The 15,856-nt window shown below is 37.6% G+C and overlaps 1 protein-coding gene across 4 annotated transcripts in view; it reads right to left on the bottom strand.

Moving 5' to 3' along the window:
* Positions 1–15,856, bottom strand: part of PTCD2 (pentatricopeptide repeat domain 2) — a 46,558-nt gene that overhangs the window by 24,142 nt on the left and 6,560 nt on the right. For all 4 annotated transcript variants that reach the window (XM_074200634.1, XM_074200633.1, XM_074200630.1 and 1 more), the window contains 5 exons: positions 13,629–13,721; positions 9,334–9,463; positions 5,064–5,181; positions 952–1,030; positions 472–563 (listed from right to left, as the gene is read on the bottom strand). In XM_074200634.1, coding sequence (XP_074056735.1) covers positions 472–563; positions 952–1,030; positions 5,064–5,181; positions 9,334–9,463; positions 13,629–13,662 — 453 coding nt within the window. In that variant the 5' untranslated portion in view covers positions 13,663–13,721. The remainder of the gene's footprint in view (positions 1–471; positions 564–951; positions 1,031–5,063; positions 5,182–9,333; positions 9,464–13,628; positions 13,722–15,856) is intronic.

The raw sequence follows: 15,856 nt of genomic DNA, 5'->3' as shown, positions 1-15,856 counted from the left end.
TCCAGTGTTATTTCTATTTCACTTATTATTCCTTTTGTTACTCAGAGTTTCTACAAGGAGGGGAAAAAACCCAAATGAAACTTTTTTCCTTAAAGAAAAGTTGTTCAATGTTTTTTTTTTCCATTTCAGAAAAAATCTGGGATTTCAAAGATGGAGTGAACTTTTGGATTAGGAAACTGTTTACCAATATAGTTCAGAACCTACTCCAGACAGCAGTGACTTGTCCAAGGTGACAGTCAATGTATGCCAGTTGACTTCTCTATTCCTCATGTCATGCTTTTTCTTATTACAATTGTTTTCTTGAAACCAGAGTATTATAGACTAAACTTCTGTAGCAGACAGAAATCTTAGACTTTAAAGATAAATTAGGTTTTACTTATTGGAAAAAAAACCCCAAACAAATCGACACAACAAAAATTTTCCCAAAGATTACTCAACCCACCATGCTTTGAAATTAAGAGATCATCTTACCAGTTTGTAGCAAATTGCAAAAGCAAGGATGTAGGTGTCTTTATTGAACTTTACCTCTTGCTTTTTCATTTCTAATAAAACCTCCAACGCTCCTGGCAAAAGAAAAGCATTGACAATACATTAGGAAAAACTGACCCATTGGGAGGCTCCAGAACTGACATGTTTTGTGTCAATCACAGAAAAGCACATCTTCTGCACAATCAGAGCTGTCTGTCAAAATGCCTGGGCAATTAACACATTTCAAAATATATCATGTCAGACACAAAGCATTAATCTTTTATGACTCCATGCATTTTCATCACAAATGGAATTTTATAAGCCTTGTTAAGGCAAACCAGATATGCAATCATTATTTTAGACTTTAACTCAAACATCCAATGGGATCATATGTATCCCTTTTTTTTAGTGAGGTTTAATTTTTCATTTTGCTGTGCTTAAAAAGAGGTTGGAGTTTGTTTTGAGAAACACAACTACACATACCTTTGTAATTGCCTTTGATAAATAACATATTCATCAGAATATTGAATGATGTGCAGTCTGAAAAGAAACCACGCAAATGCTAAAGGAGAAAACAACCAGAGGAAAGCAGTTAACATCAGCAATTATTAAAGTGGTTTTTACTCTTACACTGCATGGTCTTATCTGATCAGGATTTATTTCCCCTCTATAGTCTGCACACCCGACTTCTGAATGCACAGACTTCCTCCTTACATGCCAGAGGTTTACTGTTCAAAACCTGATACTTAGTAAGAGGAGAAAGGATGTGCCAACAGGCTCCTTCCCCTCTGGCAGGTACATCTCTTGGGATGAGGCCTCCAAATATCTGAGGAAAGCTAATGCTACTCTCTGGAAGTCAGCTCCCAATAGGGTGAGATCCCACTGGGGCTGGAACTGAGATTCAAGCCAATATTTGTCACCTAGAACTGGTAGGAGGAGTTCACCAAAAAGGCTAATTGCTGGGAAGAGGTAAACTCGACTCTTCCCCCTGACAGGCTGAGCTATGCTTGTCAGACCAGCACACAAAAGCCAATTGTTAAATTTCCAGCATGAGATTTTATACCTTGGAAAATAAATGAATACTATAAATCATGGCTTGAGTGATTATTTTGCTAGTTATCTAGATTTTAAGAATATGATGGAGAAAACTTTAGTACTTCAGATTAAACTTCAAAGTGGGTTATTGTATAAACCTACCCTTCCCCATGGAAAGCTGATTATTTAATACTATTGGCATATCCTTGCTGACAAGTATAGTTAAGGAGTCTAGAACTGAAGTGACTCAAATAGGGAGAGAAAAAAGCTTTGACAGATGTTCCCCTTTGTTAGGCAAGCATGAAGTTGAAAGATCAACGTCAACATTTTCAAAAAACAGATACATAAAAGCTGATTAGTCACTTCACAGAGGATTCATTAGGAATCCTTTAAATAGTCAGCTCCCCTTAGAATGTTTACAATAAAATTTGACTAATGTGCTTTCCAGGCAGAGATTCAATCAATTGCCCCAAGGGAAGGACTTGATACCTCCCAACTATATTCCTAAAAATAGCATCAGCTTCTAGGAAGTTTTCAACATGCCTATTCTGCTTCTATTGTACCAACACACCTGGTAATGAAAAGGTTTGCCCTCTAGAGATGCTTTTATTAAAGTACTGGCAAATGCTACTCTGATTTGAGATGCCAACTCTCTAAGAAGAAATGGGCAATAAGCGTGGATTCAGAGACTTGAGTCTGAATCTTGCCTCTGACAATTATTAGTTGTATGGCCCTGAATAAGACATTTAGTTTCTCTGAGTTGGTTTCCTTTTCTGTAAAACAGGGATTTTTTTTTTTTAGAGGGAAGAGGAAAGGAAGGAGTCTATACCTATGATTTCACTGCCTCTACTAGGATAGAGCTGCTCTGTCTGGAATCAGGAAGACTTGAGTTCAAGTCTGATCTCAGATACTAGCTCTGTGACTCTAGATAAATCACTTAACCTGTTTGTCTCAGTTCTCTCACCTGTAAAACGGGGATGATAATAATAGTACCTACTTTCATGATTGTTATGAGGTTCAAATGAGATAATATTAATAATGATAATGATGATAATATTAGTAACATTAATTTAGTGTTTACTATGTCCTAAGCTGGGGTAATTAGGTGACGCAATGGATAAGAGTACTACGTCTGGAGTTAAGAACTTGAGAACTTTGAGTCCTTGAGAACTCAAATCCAGCTTTAGACACTTACTAGCTGTGACTCTATGTAAGTCATTTAATTCTGCCTCAGTTTCCTCATCTGTAAAATGACCTGGGAAAGGAAACAGCAAATACTCCAGTATCTTTGCCAAGAAAACTCCAAATGGAGTCACGTAGAATAGGAAATGACTGAAAAATTACTTAACAACCACCATCAATGTGCTAAGCACTGTGTTAAATGCTTTATAATTATTATCTCACTGTGCTAAGGCCTTTACAATGATTTACCTCATAGATATCAATTCACTTGGCTAAGCACTTTATGATAATTATCTCCTAGAGATAATAATTCAGTGGGCTAAACCCCTATATAATTATTATCTCATAGAAATAATAACTTACTGTGCTAAACACTTTAAAATTATTTTCTCTATGATAATAACTAACATTTAGATAGTGCTCAGACATTGTGCCAGGCAAGCATTTTACAATGATTTCTGTGAGACAATAACTGAAAAGTGCTTAGTGTAGTGTATGCCCATTCTATATAAATGTCTACTATTAGTTCTGAACAAGGACATTCCTTCTTTTAATGCATAATTCTAACTCTTCTGTAACTTGCAGCCCAGAACACCAACAAGTCAACTGTTCAGCTCACAGTCAGTTGTCCAGTGTGTGCCAAAGGCAGCACTTGAACCCAAGGCTTCCAGAGTTCCAAATCAGTTCTCCATTCATCATTCTGGTCTGCCTTTCAAATATTCAAACAAGTCGACAGTGGTATCAACATCTGCAACATCTACCTCATGGGGTCTTTGTGAGAAAGTATCATATAAATCTTAAAGAAATATACAGCTATGAGTTATTGTTGTTGCTATTATGCTGTCAACAAACACATAAATACACAAAGAAGCATTTCCAGTGTTAAAAAGCACAGAATCACTTTTTCTACAAAATAATCACTTCCTTATTCATTTCCCGTTTAAGGTAGATGCTTATATGTAGGTCCTCTGAAAGTGGAACACAACTTAACTCTTCAACAATGTGTAGACCTTCCTGTGGAAGAAAACTTAATATAACTGAAAAATCTTCTAAATAAACCTTCAATTATTCAGTCAGTTTGTTTCTGAAAATACACTAGAGTGAAGACCTGACCTCTCAAGTCAGTTTTGTGGTCAATTCAGCTCTGTGTTCCTCAGTTTCCACATCTGCCTAATGAGGAAATCTCTTGAGTATCAGATGAAATAATATTATGTTTAAATGAAAACTGAAAACTACAAGTAATTTGGTGTAGAATGCTGGATTCAGAATTCAAGTATTATAGGGTTCTAATCCTGGCTCTGCTGTAGCCCCTAGATGACTATGCAAATCCCTTAATCCCTCTGTATCTCAGGGGGTTGGATTAAGTGACTGGCTGCTTCCAGATCAAGAACTATGATCCTATAAATCAGTGGCATCAAACTCAAAAAGAAACAGGGGGTCATTAAATTATATAAGGATTCCCGTGGGCTGCATACTGACCTTGGAAATCACATACCAACATTATCTATGTTCTATTGCAATCTTATTTATTCTGTTAAATACTTCTCAATTACATCTGGAAGCACTGTAGGAAGCAATGTGTGTGCTTGATATCTTTGCTATAAGTAACCAAAAGAAAGACAAAAAAGTAGGAGGGAGGAAATAGATCAGAAATGGAGGGTACCACCCTGGGGATGCCTTGCTCTTTTGAATGTGCTTGTGAACTCTGACTGGAGAGAAAAGCTATCTGTCTGCTTCTGTAATACAGTCATGCCAGGCAAATGTGTTAGTAGATATAACCCACACTGCCGACAGAACTAATATGCTGACATATTTTAATAAGGGGACTAGCACTCAAAAAAGAGGAGAAAAGCAACCTGTGTTGGGTTATATCAAAGGCCCATAGAGTTCAATGATAGATTGGCAGCAGCATAAAAGAAAACTGTGGGGAAAAGATGTAACATTTCCCCAAGGATTTATCAAAAGAGAAATATGTCCTAAAAATTTTTTTTAAAAAAAGGGGGTGGCTATGTGGTGCAGTGGATAGAGTGCCAGCCCTGGAGTTAGGAGCACCTGAGTTCAAATCCAGCCTCAGACATGTAATGACTACCTAGCTATGTGACCTTGGGCAAGCCAATTAACCCCATTACTTGCAAAAACTAAAAAAAAAAAGATAAAGAAAAAGAAAAAGATGTCACTCTTATAGGAAATGGTCCATGTCACCCTTTTCATGAAAAAGACCAATGTTAATCACCTTTACAGAAGAGGCCAATGTCACTTTGATGAAAAATGGTCAACATCACATCCACAGAAAAGGTCAATGTCACTTCATAGGAAAGACCAAGATCACATGTATGGAAAATGATCAAAACAAAGAAAATAAATTATAAATGACAGACCTGGTCTTTGATGAGTTCCACTGCAGACTGTTCTAGGTCCAGCTCATAACAAAGTCTTATAAAAAGGGGTCCAAACTTAAATTCTCCGAAGGAGACATTTCTGTTTTCAGAATGGTACCTAGTAATTAAAAAGATAAATAGTTCAAACAGTAAAGAAAGAAGGGATGAAAACAAATACTACAGATTTCCAGGAAATCAGTGAGAAGAACAACAACTTCATAAATACAGTTTATTCTGGGGCTAATTACTAATGAAAAGAGATATTTAGAGCTTTCCTCCCTGCCTGCTGACATATATCTTTGGTGACCAGGACAAGATACAGAGGATGAACTGGACCTGCAATGCTCCTAACATCTTTATATTTTCTCCCCACTCTATTTCTGCCTGCTCTCCTTTACTCTCTGAGCACCATCAGTTAGCAGTCATTTTCTTATAATTAGTAATATTCATGTTATTAATAGCCAGCATTTATATAGTGCTCTAAGGTTTGCAAAATTTTTGACTTTGTTCAATGATATCTCTTTGATGCTTACAACACAGTAAGGTTAATGCTATTGTCATTCCCATTTTAGAGGTGAATCACTAAAATTAAGAAAGCTATGTCTCTTTGTCATATAGCCAGTATCTGGGACAAGATTTGAATTTGGTTCTTCCTCATTCCAAGTTCAAAAGCATTTTCTTGACTTAGGTGTCATTTTGAGGAAACAAAATAGAATTTAGGGTAGACTCGGGCTGCTGAGGAACAGATGCAAATATAGTTTGAAAATGGTAATATACTATTTTTTTAAACATTTTCTTTTTAGGTTTTTGCAAGGCAAATGGGGTTAAGTGGCTTGCCCAAGGCCACACAGCTAGGTAATTATTAAGTGTTTGAGACCGGATTTGAACCCAGGTACTCCTGACTCCAAGGCCGGTGCTTTATCCACTACACCACCTAGCCGCCCCAGTAATATACTATTTACATGTTTTTGTTATAAACTCTTTCTATTAATACAAACAGCTAGTTGGCACAATAAATGGAGTGCTGCAGTCAGGAAGATCTGAGTTCAAATTTAGCCTCAGATATTTATCAGCTGTGTGATTCTAGGTAAGTCACTTAACCTCCACCTCAGAGTCCTCAACTGTAAAATAAGATTAATCCTTACTTTCCAGGGTCGCTATGAGGATTAAATTTAATAATATTTGTAAAGAACTTAGCCCAGTAGCCTCACACATAAGAACTTAACAATTCCTTCCTTTTCTTTCTCCCTTTCATACTTCCTTCCTCTTTCTTTCCTTCCTTCTTCTCTTTTATCCTTCCTCCCTTGCATCTATCCTTCCCTCCATCCTTTTTTCTTTTCTTTCCTTCCTATCATTCTTTCTTCCTTCCATTCTTTCTTCTTCCCTTTTTTCCTTCCTTCCCTCCTTTCTCCCTTCCACCCTTCCTTCCTCACAACCTTCCTTCCTTTTGTCTATCTTGCTCCTGTCTCTCTCAAAAATCCAGCTTATAGGACCTTCTTAGTCATGAGAAATGTGATTAAAGTAAATTCATCACTTGAATATTATGGGAAAAGTATCTATCAGTATATCACACAAGCAGACACCTAATTATTTGCTGAATTTAATTGATAACTGATTTTTAAAAAAAGAGGAACCATCTCTTTCTATTGAAATTACAACCCATTTAGCAGAGTTCCTGGCCCACCATGGGTGCTTAATAAAAGTTTATTTACCAAATGAAATCACTGAAGGAAGTTGAGCATTACATTATGATGCATTAATTATATTTGGTCACATGATTTTTAAGGCTGACAATAATTGTGGCTTGTTTCTACATTTCAGATGTCCCTGATATAATCAGGCACCATAGCAGAGCAGGCAGTTCAGATATGGGACCTGGGACAAGGTATTTAAAGTCTCTGAGTTGCGGTTTTCTCAGCTGTAAAATGGAGATGAGTAATGCCCATTTACAAGTTACATTATGAGAACTGAATGAGATACTGTACTGATGGCACTCTGCAAACCTTAAATCATGAGTTGTAAATTAAATAAAATTACAGAATTGGCTAAAAACAGTTATGATATATGAAATATTAGTGTGTCGCAAGACTGACAAATGTGGAATTCACAGAAACATGAGATTTGTATGAACTAATGCAGAACAAAATAAGTAGAAAAAGGAAAACAATATACACAAAGACCATGACAATATAAATGAGCTCCCTAACAGGAGGTTGATCTCTGAGAAACTAGAAAACAAATAAGGGTCCTCAAGATCAGATAATGAAACATACCTCCTTTTTCAGAGGTGGCATCCAACTGTACAGAATACTGAATACAATGTCAGAAATGGTCACTGCACCAGATGTTTTTGGTTAATTGATTTTCTCTGACACAAGGGAAGGCTGCAGTATTTGAAATAACCATGATGTAAAAGACAAAAGCCATCAATAAAACTTTTTTTTAAAAAAGAAAATTATAACTAATATAGAATACTTTGCATATACTATAAAGTATAAATTATATGCTGAGGCATACCACATACCAGGTTTCATTGGAGAAATATATTTTTTAGATTGAGATATTATTTTTTGTTTTGCAAGACAAATGGGGTTAAGTGGCTTGCCCAAGGCCACACAGCTAGGTAATTATTAAGTGTCTGGGGACAGATTTGAACTCAGGTACTCCTGACTCCAAGGCTAGTGCTCTATCCATTGTGCCAACCTAGCCAACACCAAGAAATATATTTTTAAAAAAAAACTCTAAAAATCAACACATGCTCTTTAATATACAACAACCTCTTGACATATTTATATTTGTCAGCAAACACAATTCAAATACCTCCCTGGTCAAACTGCCTTTAACCAAACAAAAAGGTAGAAAAAGATAAAGGTGGTGAATTTCATTCCTTTAACAAGACAATATTAAAAGAAGGGTCCAAATGCCCCCATAAAAGGGCAAAGAATTTGGGAATAAAATAAACTTGATTTCTAGTCTTGTCTCTGCCACTAACTCACTGAGTGATTACAAGAGTGTCACTTCTCATTAAAGGGCTTCAGATTTCTTTCTCTGAAGAATAAGGAGTTTGGATTAGGGGGTCTTGAAGGTATCTCCAGATTTTAACATTCTATCATTTTAAAGCACATCATTAAGCCAAAGAAATTTAGATATTTTAGGATAAGCCTTATCTTTTAGTTAGTAGCATAAAAGGAAGGGGGGGGGGGAGTCAAATGAGTCAATCAGTCAGTCCAATAAGCATTTAAGTGTCTACTCTGTGACAGACTTTATGTTAGGGATATGCTACAGATACAAAAAAGGCAAAAGCAGTCCCTGCCCTCGAGGAGCTCACTTTTTCCCAGGGAAACAGACATGAAAATAGCTAGTTCCCCTCAAGATACATACGGGGGGATCCAAAGTAACCTCAGAGGAAGGGAGGACAGGGAAAACTCTCTTGCAGAAAGTAGGATCTGATTTGATTCTTAAAGACTAATGGGGGAGGCAAGGGAATGATACAGAAAAAGGGGCCAAAAAGCAGAGGTGATGGTGATGGGAGAGAAGGAAAAGGTACCTAGCAAGTCTTGCAGCTGGGTAGGAAATGATGAGATGGCTGACCTAGGCCCCCTCCTAAAGTGAAGGATGTAGGAGGAGTTGCCCAGTGTCCGTCCTCCCCACTCCAAGGGAGGGAGGAAACCAAGGGGCAGAGGGTTCTGAAAGATGTGAGTTTCAGTACTGGTTTGATCTCACAGGAAGATGAGGTAATGGTGGTGAGACAGTGATTATTTCAATTATTTCAATCATAGCTTTCTCACTATGCACATGCACGGAAATGAGAGATCAAGCAGAGCAAAATGATCATCATTAATTGGTAAAACTAAGACTGATACAACATGGGACAGCTCTTTTTCAGAAAAGTATGACTAAAAGCAGGAGAAGCAGGAGAAATGTCCAATATAGGGTACCTATGCTGTACTTGGAAATCCAAGAGACAATTAGGATATCCAGGAGACTGAGTGATAGAAGAGAGGAGAAGCAGCAGAGGGGAAGGGGAATAAAAGGACAAATAAAAAATTCAATTTTGTAAAATCTCAACAGTATGATTTCTCTTTCTAATTTCCCACTAGTAGAGAAGGTATTATGTGAACCATGTAAAGTAGTGACTGCTTCCTCCTCTCCCCTTTCTTTTTCCCCATTCTCTATCACTGATAGGGTGAGAAGCATCACTCCTGAAAAAGACATTTCTCCATCCATAGGTAGAAAGCAGTAAAGGAGGCTCAACAAGGAAGCACCTCACCTGTAAATGGCATTTCTTATCAGCTCCAGGTCATCTTGGGTCTCACACAAATGGAGCAGGATTTTCAATTCCTCCTTTAAGATGAGATCCTTTTTCTTCATTTTCTCTTCTATATCTTTAAAAAAGATTTCTGAAAGAAATCCAAGTGTGGCAGTCATCATCTGGGCCACGCTGTGAAGGAAGAAAAACTGATCTCAGCTAAGGGTAGTAGGGGAACCAAAAAGAATTCAGGGTCCAAGAGTCTAAGGAGGACCATTCTCAATTGGATCTACCTACAAATTTTAAGGCACTGTGCTAATAGCTGGAGATATAAATAAAGGCAAAAAAAAAAAAAATCCAGAGCCTACAATCAAGGAGCTTACTTTTCCCTTAGAAGAGATAAACATGCAAATAACTGGGTATACACAAGATCAGTAAAGGATGGATACAAGGTAACCTTAAAGGACTGGGAAAATCTCTTGTAGAAAGTGGGATATAGGGGCGGCTAGGTGGCGTAGTGGATAAAGCACCAGCCTTGGAGTCAGGAGTACCTGCGCTCAAATCCGGTCTCAGCCACTTAATAATTACCTAGCTGAGTGGCCTTGGGCAAGCCACTTAAGCCCATTTGCCTGGCCAAAAAAACCTAAAAAAAAAAGTGGGATATGAATTGATTTTTAAAGGGAAACTATGAAGAGAAGATGAGAAAGGAAAATATCCACCAAGTCAATGAGGCCTACCTCAAGCAGATGGGTCTTACAAGGTCTATAGATAGAGGTTAAACTGGGGAAAAAGGAAACAAGGCACATATAAAGGAAAATTGGTAAAAGGAAACAAAGTACATATAAAATGTACTGGCAGATGAGTTAGCAGACCCTGGGAAGGAAAACAGAAAAAGAACAAAGAACTAAAGGTGTAGGAAGCATGGGGTTTATCTGTTTCTTTTTAGCAACAGTGTTTGACCTTGCACAATCTGAGAATTCTTTGCATTTCTTTCATGCAACTCAACTCTTCCCCCTCTGACACCTCCTTCTTACTTCTCTTTCTAGATGACTTCTGGCTCTGGTAGAAACTGCCATGGGGTAGAAACCAATTCTTAAATGGAAGCAACAAAAGCAGACAATTTCTTTTCGGCAGCAGGATCACTAGCAGACCTAGAGTCTTTAGCCTTTCTTGCCAAGGTTATATTCCCAGGCAAGTAACTGTGAGGGCAGCCTCAAAGTAAATACTATTTTCTGAGGTTCAAAAGGCTGGATTCTAGCTGGGAGCTACTCAGAGTCAGATAGAATACAGATATCTGCTTTTCAGAGTGAATTTCTCAGAATTTTAAGTTGATAAAAAAAGTGTACAAGATTTGGTAAAAGCTATGATGATCAATTAATCTGAAAGAATGCAACTTGAGCATTCCACGAAAAATAAAAGAAGAAATATTGTTAAAACAAGACTTCAAATCAGAGAAAAGGACATTTTTTTTCTGTTTTAAAATAAAATCAAGGAAGGCTGGCTGGGTTGGATTCGTGATAATACAGCCTTATGTCCTACTTAGTATTTTCATGTTTTAGGGGGCTCAGAGGGCTGCCCTCACATCCACAGGGCATTAAAAGAACCAGAGGGTGGCCTTTCAGGGTACTTGTTAGATTCTCTGTGGAGGTTGGCAGAAAGACATGGCCAGGATCCTTAGAGGACGCAACAGTGCAGGTGGGGTTGGAGGGAGTGTCCACAGCAATGATGTGGCAGATCTATTCAAGAATTTCCACCTGCTCAACTCTCTGGGTCTCAGTTTTCTAGTCTGTAAAATGAGGTTAGCTTAGTTCTCCCAAGTCCCTCTTAGCTCTAACACCTTGTTCTATGGAAAATTATCTCTATTATCTAGAGATTTCTAATCTATTGAGCTTTTAAATGGGGTAACATCCTTAAAGATGTATCCAGGTTACAAGTAATTTAATCTGCATTTAAAAATGAATCAACAAACATTTCCTGAGTGTCTTCCATGTTCCCAGCAGGAGCTAAGAAGCTATGATGGGTATAGGGAAGTTTAAGATGTGTTCCCTACTGTCAAGGAGCTAGGGTTCCAATAAGAAAGATGTGATACATATAAATGAACCAACCATGGACCAAACATGCACCAAGATGTACAGTAGTTATTGTAAATAAAATCCAGGTCCAGAAAATGGATACATCATCTCCAATGTAAGTTAGCCTAGGGAAGGCTTCACCAGGCATATGCACTTTGAATTGAGTTCTGAAGAATAAATGAGCAGACATCACAAGAGAAGATATTTCAAATAAAGGGAAAATGTGAGCAAATGTCATACAATACAATCCAACAAATACTTATTCAATCCCTACTAGGAAAGATACTGGGGGTACAAGACAAAACAACAACCACTTAAGTCTCCTGTCAAAAAAATTCAAACCAAAACAAACTTGTATTCTACTTTATTGTTCATCATTTTTCAGTTAAATCCGACTCTTCATGACCCCAATTGGGGTTTTCTTGTCAAAGATACTGGAGTAGTTTGACATTTTCTTCTCTGGCTCATAATACAGATGAGGAAACTGAGGTAAACAGGGTCAAGTGACTTGCCCAGGGTCACACAGCTAGTAAATGTCTGAAACTAGATTTGAATTCACAAAGATAGGTCTTCCTGACTCTAGGCTCAGTATTTTATTCACTGTACTCTCTGGCCATCCCTACATTCTATTAGGGGTATACAATAAAGAAATAGAGGCAGGAATGAAAAAAAAAATATGGAGAGGCCATAAGACCAGTCTGATTAAAGAAGTGAGTATATATTGAGGAATAATGAAAAACTCTGAGGCAGAAGTAAAGTAGGATCTAATTATAAGGGTCTTTGAAAGCCAAATAATGGAATTTGGCCTTTAGGTTGTAGGCAATAGGAAGGTATTATAGATTATAGAGTAATATTTGTAGAATAGTTTGGCAGGGATATTCAGGAAGGACTGAAGTTGATTTAAATCATATCTTCAATCAGTGGCTGAAAATAAGGACAGATAGAAACTGGAAGGAGCACTGGTTTTGGAGTCAGAGAACTTGAGTTTGAACTTAAATACTATTATCTACTACCTGAGTGACAGAGAGGTGGTATAGTGGATAGAGTACCTGGACAGGAATCAGGAAGACCTGAGTTTAAATATGCCCTCAGACACTTATTAGCTTTGTGACCTTCAGCAAATCATCTAACCCTTATCTCAACTGGAAAAGGAAATAGTAAATGATTCCAATGTCTTTGCCAAGAAAACCCCAAATGGGGTTACAGAGAGTTAAACATGACTGAAATTGACTGAACAACAAATGTTCCTAGCACTGAATACCCCTTCCACATATCAACCACTCTTGGTTTTGCTATTATAGTTAAATGGAATGCTTTCTATCGTTTTCATGGCAGAAAAGCAGATACTTTTTTTTTCTTTTGGTTTTTGCAAGGCAATAGTTAAGTGACTTGCCCAAAATCACACAATTAGGTTAATTATTAAGTGTCTGAGGCCAGATTTGAACTCAGAGCCTCCTAACTTTAGGGTTGGTGCTCTATCCACTGTGCCACCTAGCTGCCTCAAGCAGACTCTTCTTGATTAGAAGAATCTAAAGATGCTATAGCACAGGGGTGGGGAACCTTTTTTTCTGCCAAGGGTCATTTGGAATTTATAACATCATTTAAAGGCCAAACAAAATTACTAACTTAAAAATCAGCCTGCTATATTTGGCCATACATTTAATTAATTCACCCCTCAAAAGCTCTTGGACATGACAGGGCCAGACCAAATGATTTCTTGGCCACCAGGTCAGATGTTCCCTATACTGTAGAAGATGAGGATTACATTGGAAGAAAAGAACTCAGAAATCGAGATCTCTCCCTTCCTTCTAAAGAAAAGGTTGAAAAATGAGCAAAGTAGTTTCTGAGGAAAGTCCAGGAAGAGGATGACAATGGATAGGAGAGCTCATGATAGATGATCTCTATCTTTTCTGGTATGCAGGATCTGAGGTAAATTGATTAAATGGAGGGGTAGGGTGAGTAGGTTAGGAAAAGGAGAGTAAAAGGAGCTAGGAAGTCAATGGAAGATGAGCATTGGACCTGAAGTCTGGAAGACCTCAGACATTTACTAGATGTGTGACCCTGGCCAAGACACTTTAACCTCTGTCTGCCTCAGTATCCTCAACTGTAAAGTGAGGGTAAGAGCACTAGGGTGCTCATTCTTCTAGGGTGAGGATCCAATGAAAGCACTATATAAATGTTGGCCATCATCATCATGTGAAGATCAGTAAATAAAAACCAGCTTAACCAAATCATCACCATTACCTTTTTTGCCCTGAAATCGACAGGAAGCTGCCATTTTTGCATGCTGGAATTCTTGCAGCTTCACAACATCATCTGTAAGCAGATAGCGTTTCCCTATGAGTTCGAGAGGAAAACAAAAAAACAAAAGAAATTTATTGGCTAGTGTCGATAAACAATTACAGAGCACAATACAGGTTCCAAAGCTCTTTATTCATCATCCTCTCTGACATTTATAGTCAAGGCAAATATAAAATCTTCTCATTTTACTGATGATGTAGCTAAGGTCAGACAAGTTAAATAACTTAGAGTCACAAAGCTTACTCAATAATCAAATTGGTTTGAAGCTTGGTTTTCTGGTTCCTATCCCGTATTTTCTCACTCACGCTCCCCAATGTGAGTTCCATGCTCTAACTGGGCCAGCCATCTCCAAATGAAAACAAATCCCATACAAACCCTGATGAAAGAAAATGACACAAAACCCTTTGTGTGTGTTTGTTTAGTGACAATCTTCGTTAATTAAGGGAGATGGTTATTTGCTGGGAATAGGCAATCTGTGGCAAGAGAAAAATGCTGTAGCTGATCACAGAGAAGGTATCAATCAAGGCCAAGTTCTGAACTTTATTTTTCCTGGGTTTTTTTCTTTCTTTTTTATGGTCTGTTTTCTTTTTCAATCATGCAAAAGAAGACATCAAAAACAAGGGAAAAAAAAACAAAAAAGAAAAGAAAATGGAAAAAATAGCAAGTTTTTTTAAAAGTATACTTCTATCTGTACTCAAATTCCATCAGTTTTTTTCTATTGGAGGTAGACAGCATTTTCTATCCTACATCCTTCAGAATTGTCTTGCATCATTGCATGTTGAGAATGGATAAGTCATTCACAGTTGATCACTGTACAATATTGCTTTATTGTGTACAACATTCTGCTCACTTCACTTTCCACCATCTCATATAAGTCTTCTCAGGTTTCTCTGAAATACGGATATCATTACAAACATTACTTCTAGTTGGTCTCCCTAATTCAAGTCTCTTTTCATTTCGATTCAGCCTCCACTCAGTTCTTAAAGTGATCACCCTAAATTACAAGCCTCACTGGATCATACCATGTTGCTGTTCACTCATTTCACTCACATCCTATTCTACCTGACCCCATTTGGAGTTTTCTTGACCAAAAAAAGAGTCTGTCATTTCTTTTCCAGTTCATTTTATAGATGATGAAACTGGGGCAGACAGAGTTTAAGTTACTTGACCAGGGTCACACAGCTAGGATGTGTTTGAGGCCAAATTTGGACTCAGAGAGAAGAGTCTTTCTGACTCTTAGGGCCAGTACTTTATCTACTGCACCACCTAGTTGCCCCAAGTCATACCATATGCCCCATTCAATAAACTATTGATTCCCTATCATATTCAGGATCATACAAAAGATGTCTGTTGTTTAAAGTCCTTTCTATACTGGTCCCTTCCTATTTTACCAATCTGCTCTGGAGCAATTTGATTGAACACTAGGTTTTTTTTAGCCAAGGTCCTCCAATTTCCCCTTCTGGTGCTTTCATACCTCACATATGATGCCCTTCCTCCTCATCCCTGCTTCTAGGCTTCCTTTAAGCCCTGGCTCCAATTTCACCTCTATAGACTTTCCCAGGCTCCCCTAATAATAGTGCCTTCCCTCTGTTGGTTATTTCTCATCTTAGTTGTTTTTATGTTGTCTCCAAGCTTCTTGTATCCTAAAGTGCTTTATATAGTGCATGACTCATAGCAGGTACTTAATAAATGTTTACAGACTTCTTTCCCTTCTTTCTTTCCATTTCTCCACCTCTCTCTTCCTGCTCCTCTTTTCTCTTCTTGCTTTCATTCTTTTGGTGCAGTGGGAAGGATTAACTAGTCACAGGAACAGTTTAAATTAGGTTGTACCATTTACTAAATGTCTGACATTTGATAAATTACCCGACTTTTCAAATACTATTTAAAAAAAATAAACAGAAGGAATACGAGTAGGGTCCCTTTTAGTTCTAGAGAATAACAAGAGATGATGGATCATTCTCCATTGATACCTTGAGTTATGGTTTGGTGAGCTGCTCACCAGAATATCACATGGCCATATAATCCTCAAAATTTGATCATTTGTAAACTGCATGTCCAGTAATATATTGTATCTTTAAAGCCAATACACAGGTATCTGGCAGTCATTGGGAAAGCACATTAGGCCTCATCTGTTAAAAAAAAAATTGATTACTATTTTTAGGGCAATTTGA

This window comes from Macrotis lagotis, chromosome X (assembly GCF_037893015.1).
Source record: "Macrotis lagotis isolate mMagLag1 chromosome X, bilby.v1.9.chrom.fasta, whole genome shotgun sequence".
NCBI lineage: Eukaryota > Metazoa > Chordata > Mammalia > Peramelemorphia > Peramelidae > Macrotis > Macrotis lagotis.
This window is presented reverse-complemented; position numbering and strand designations above follow the sequence as displayed.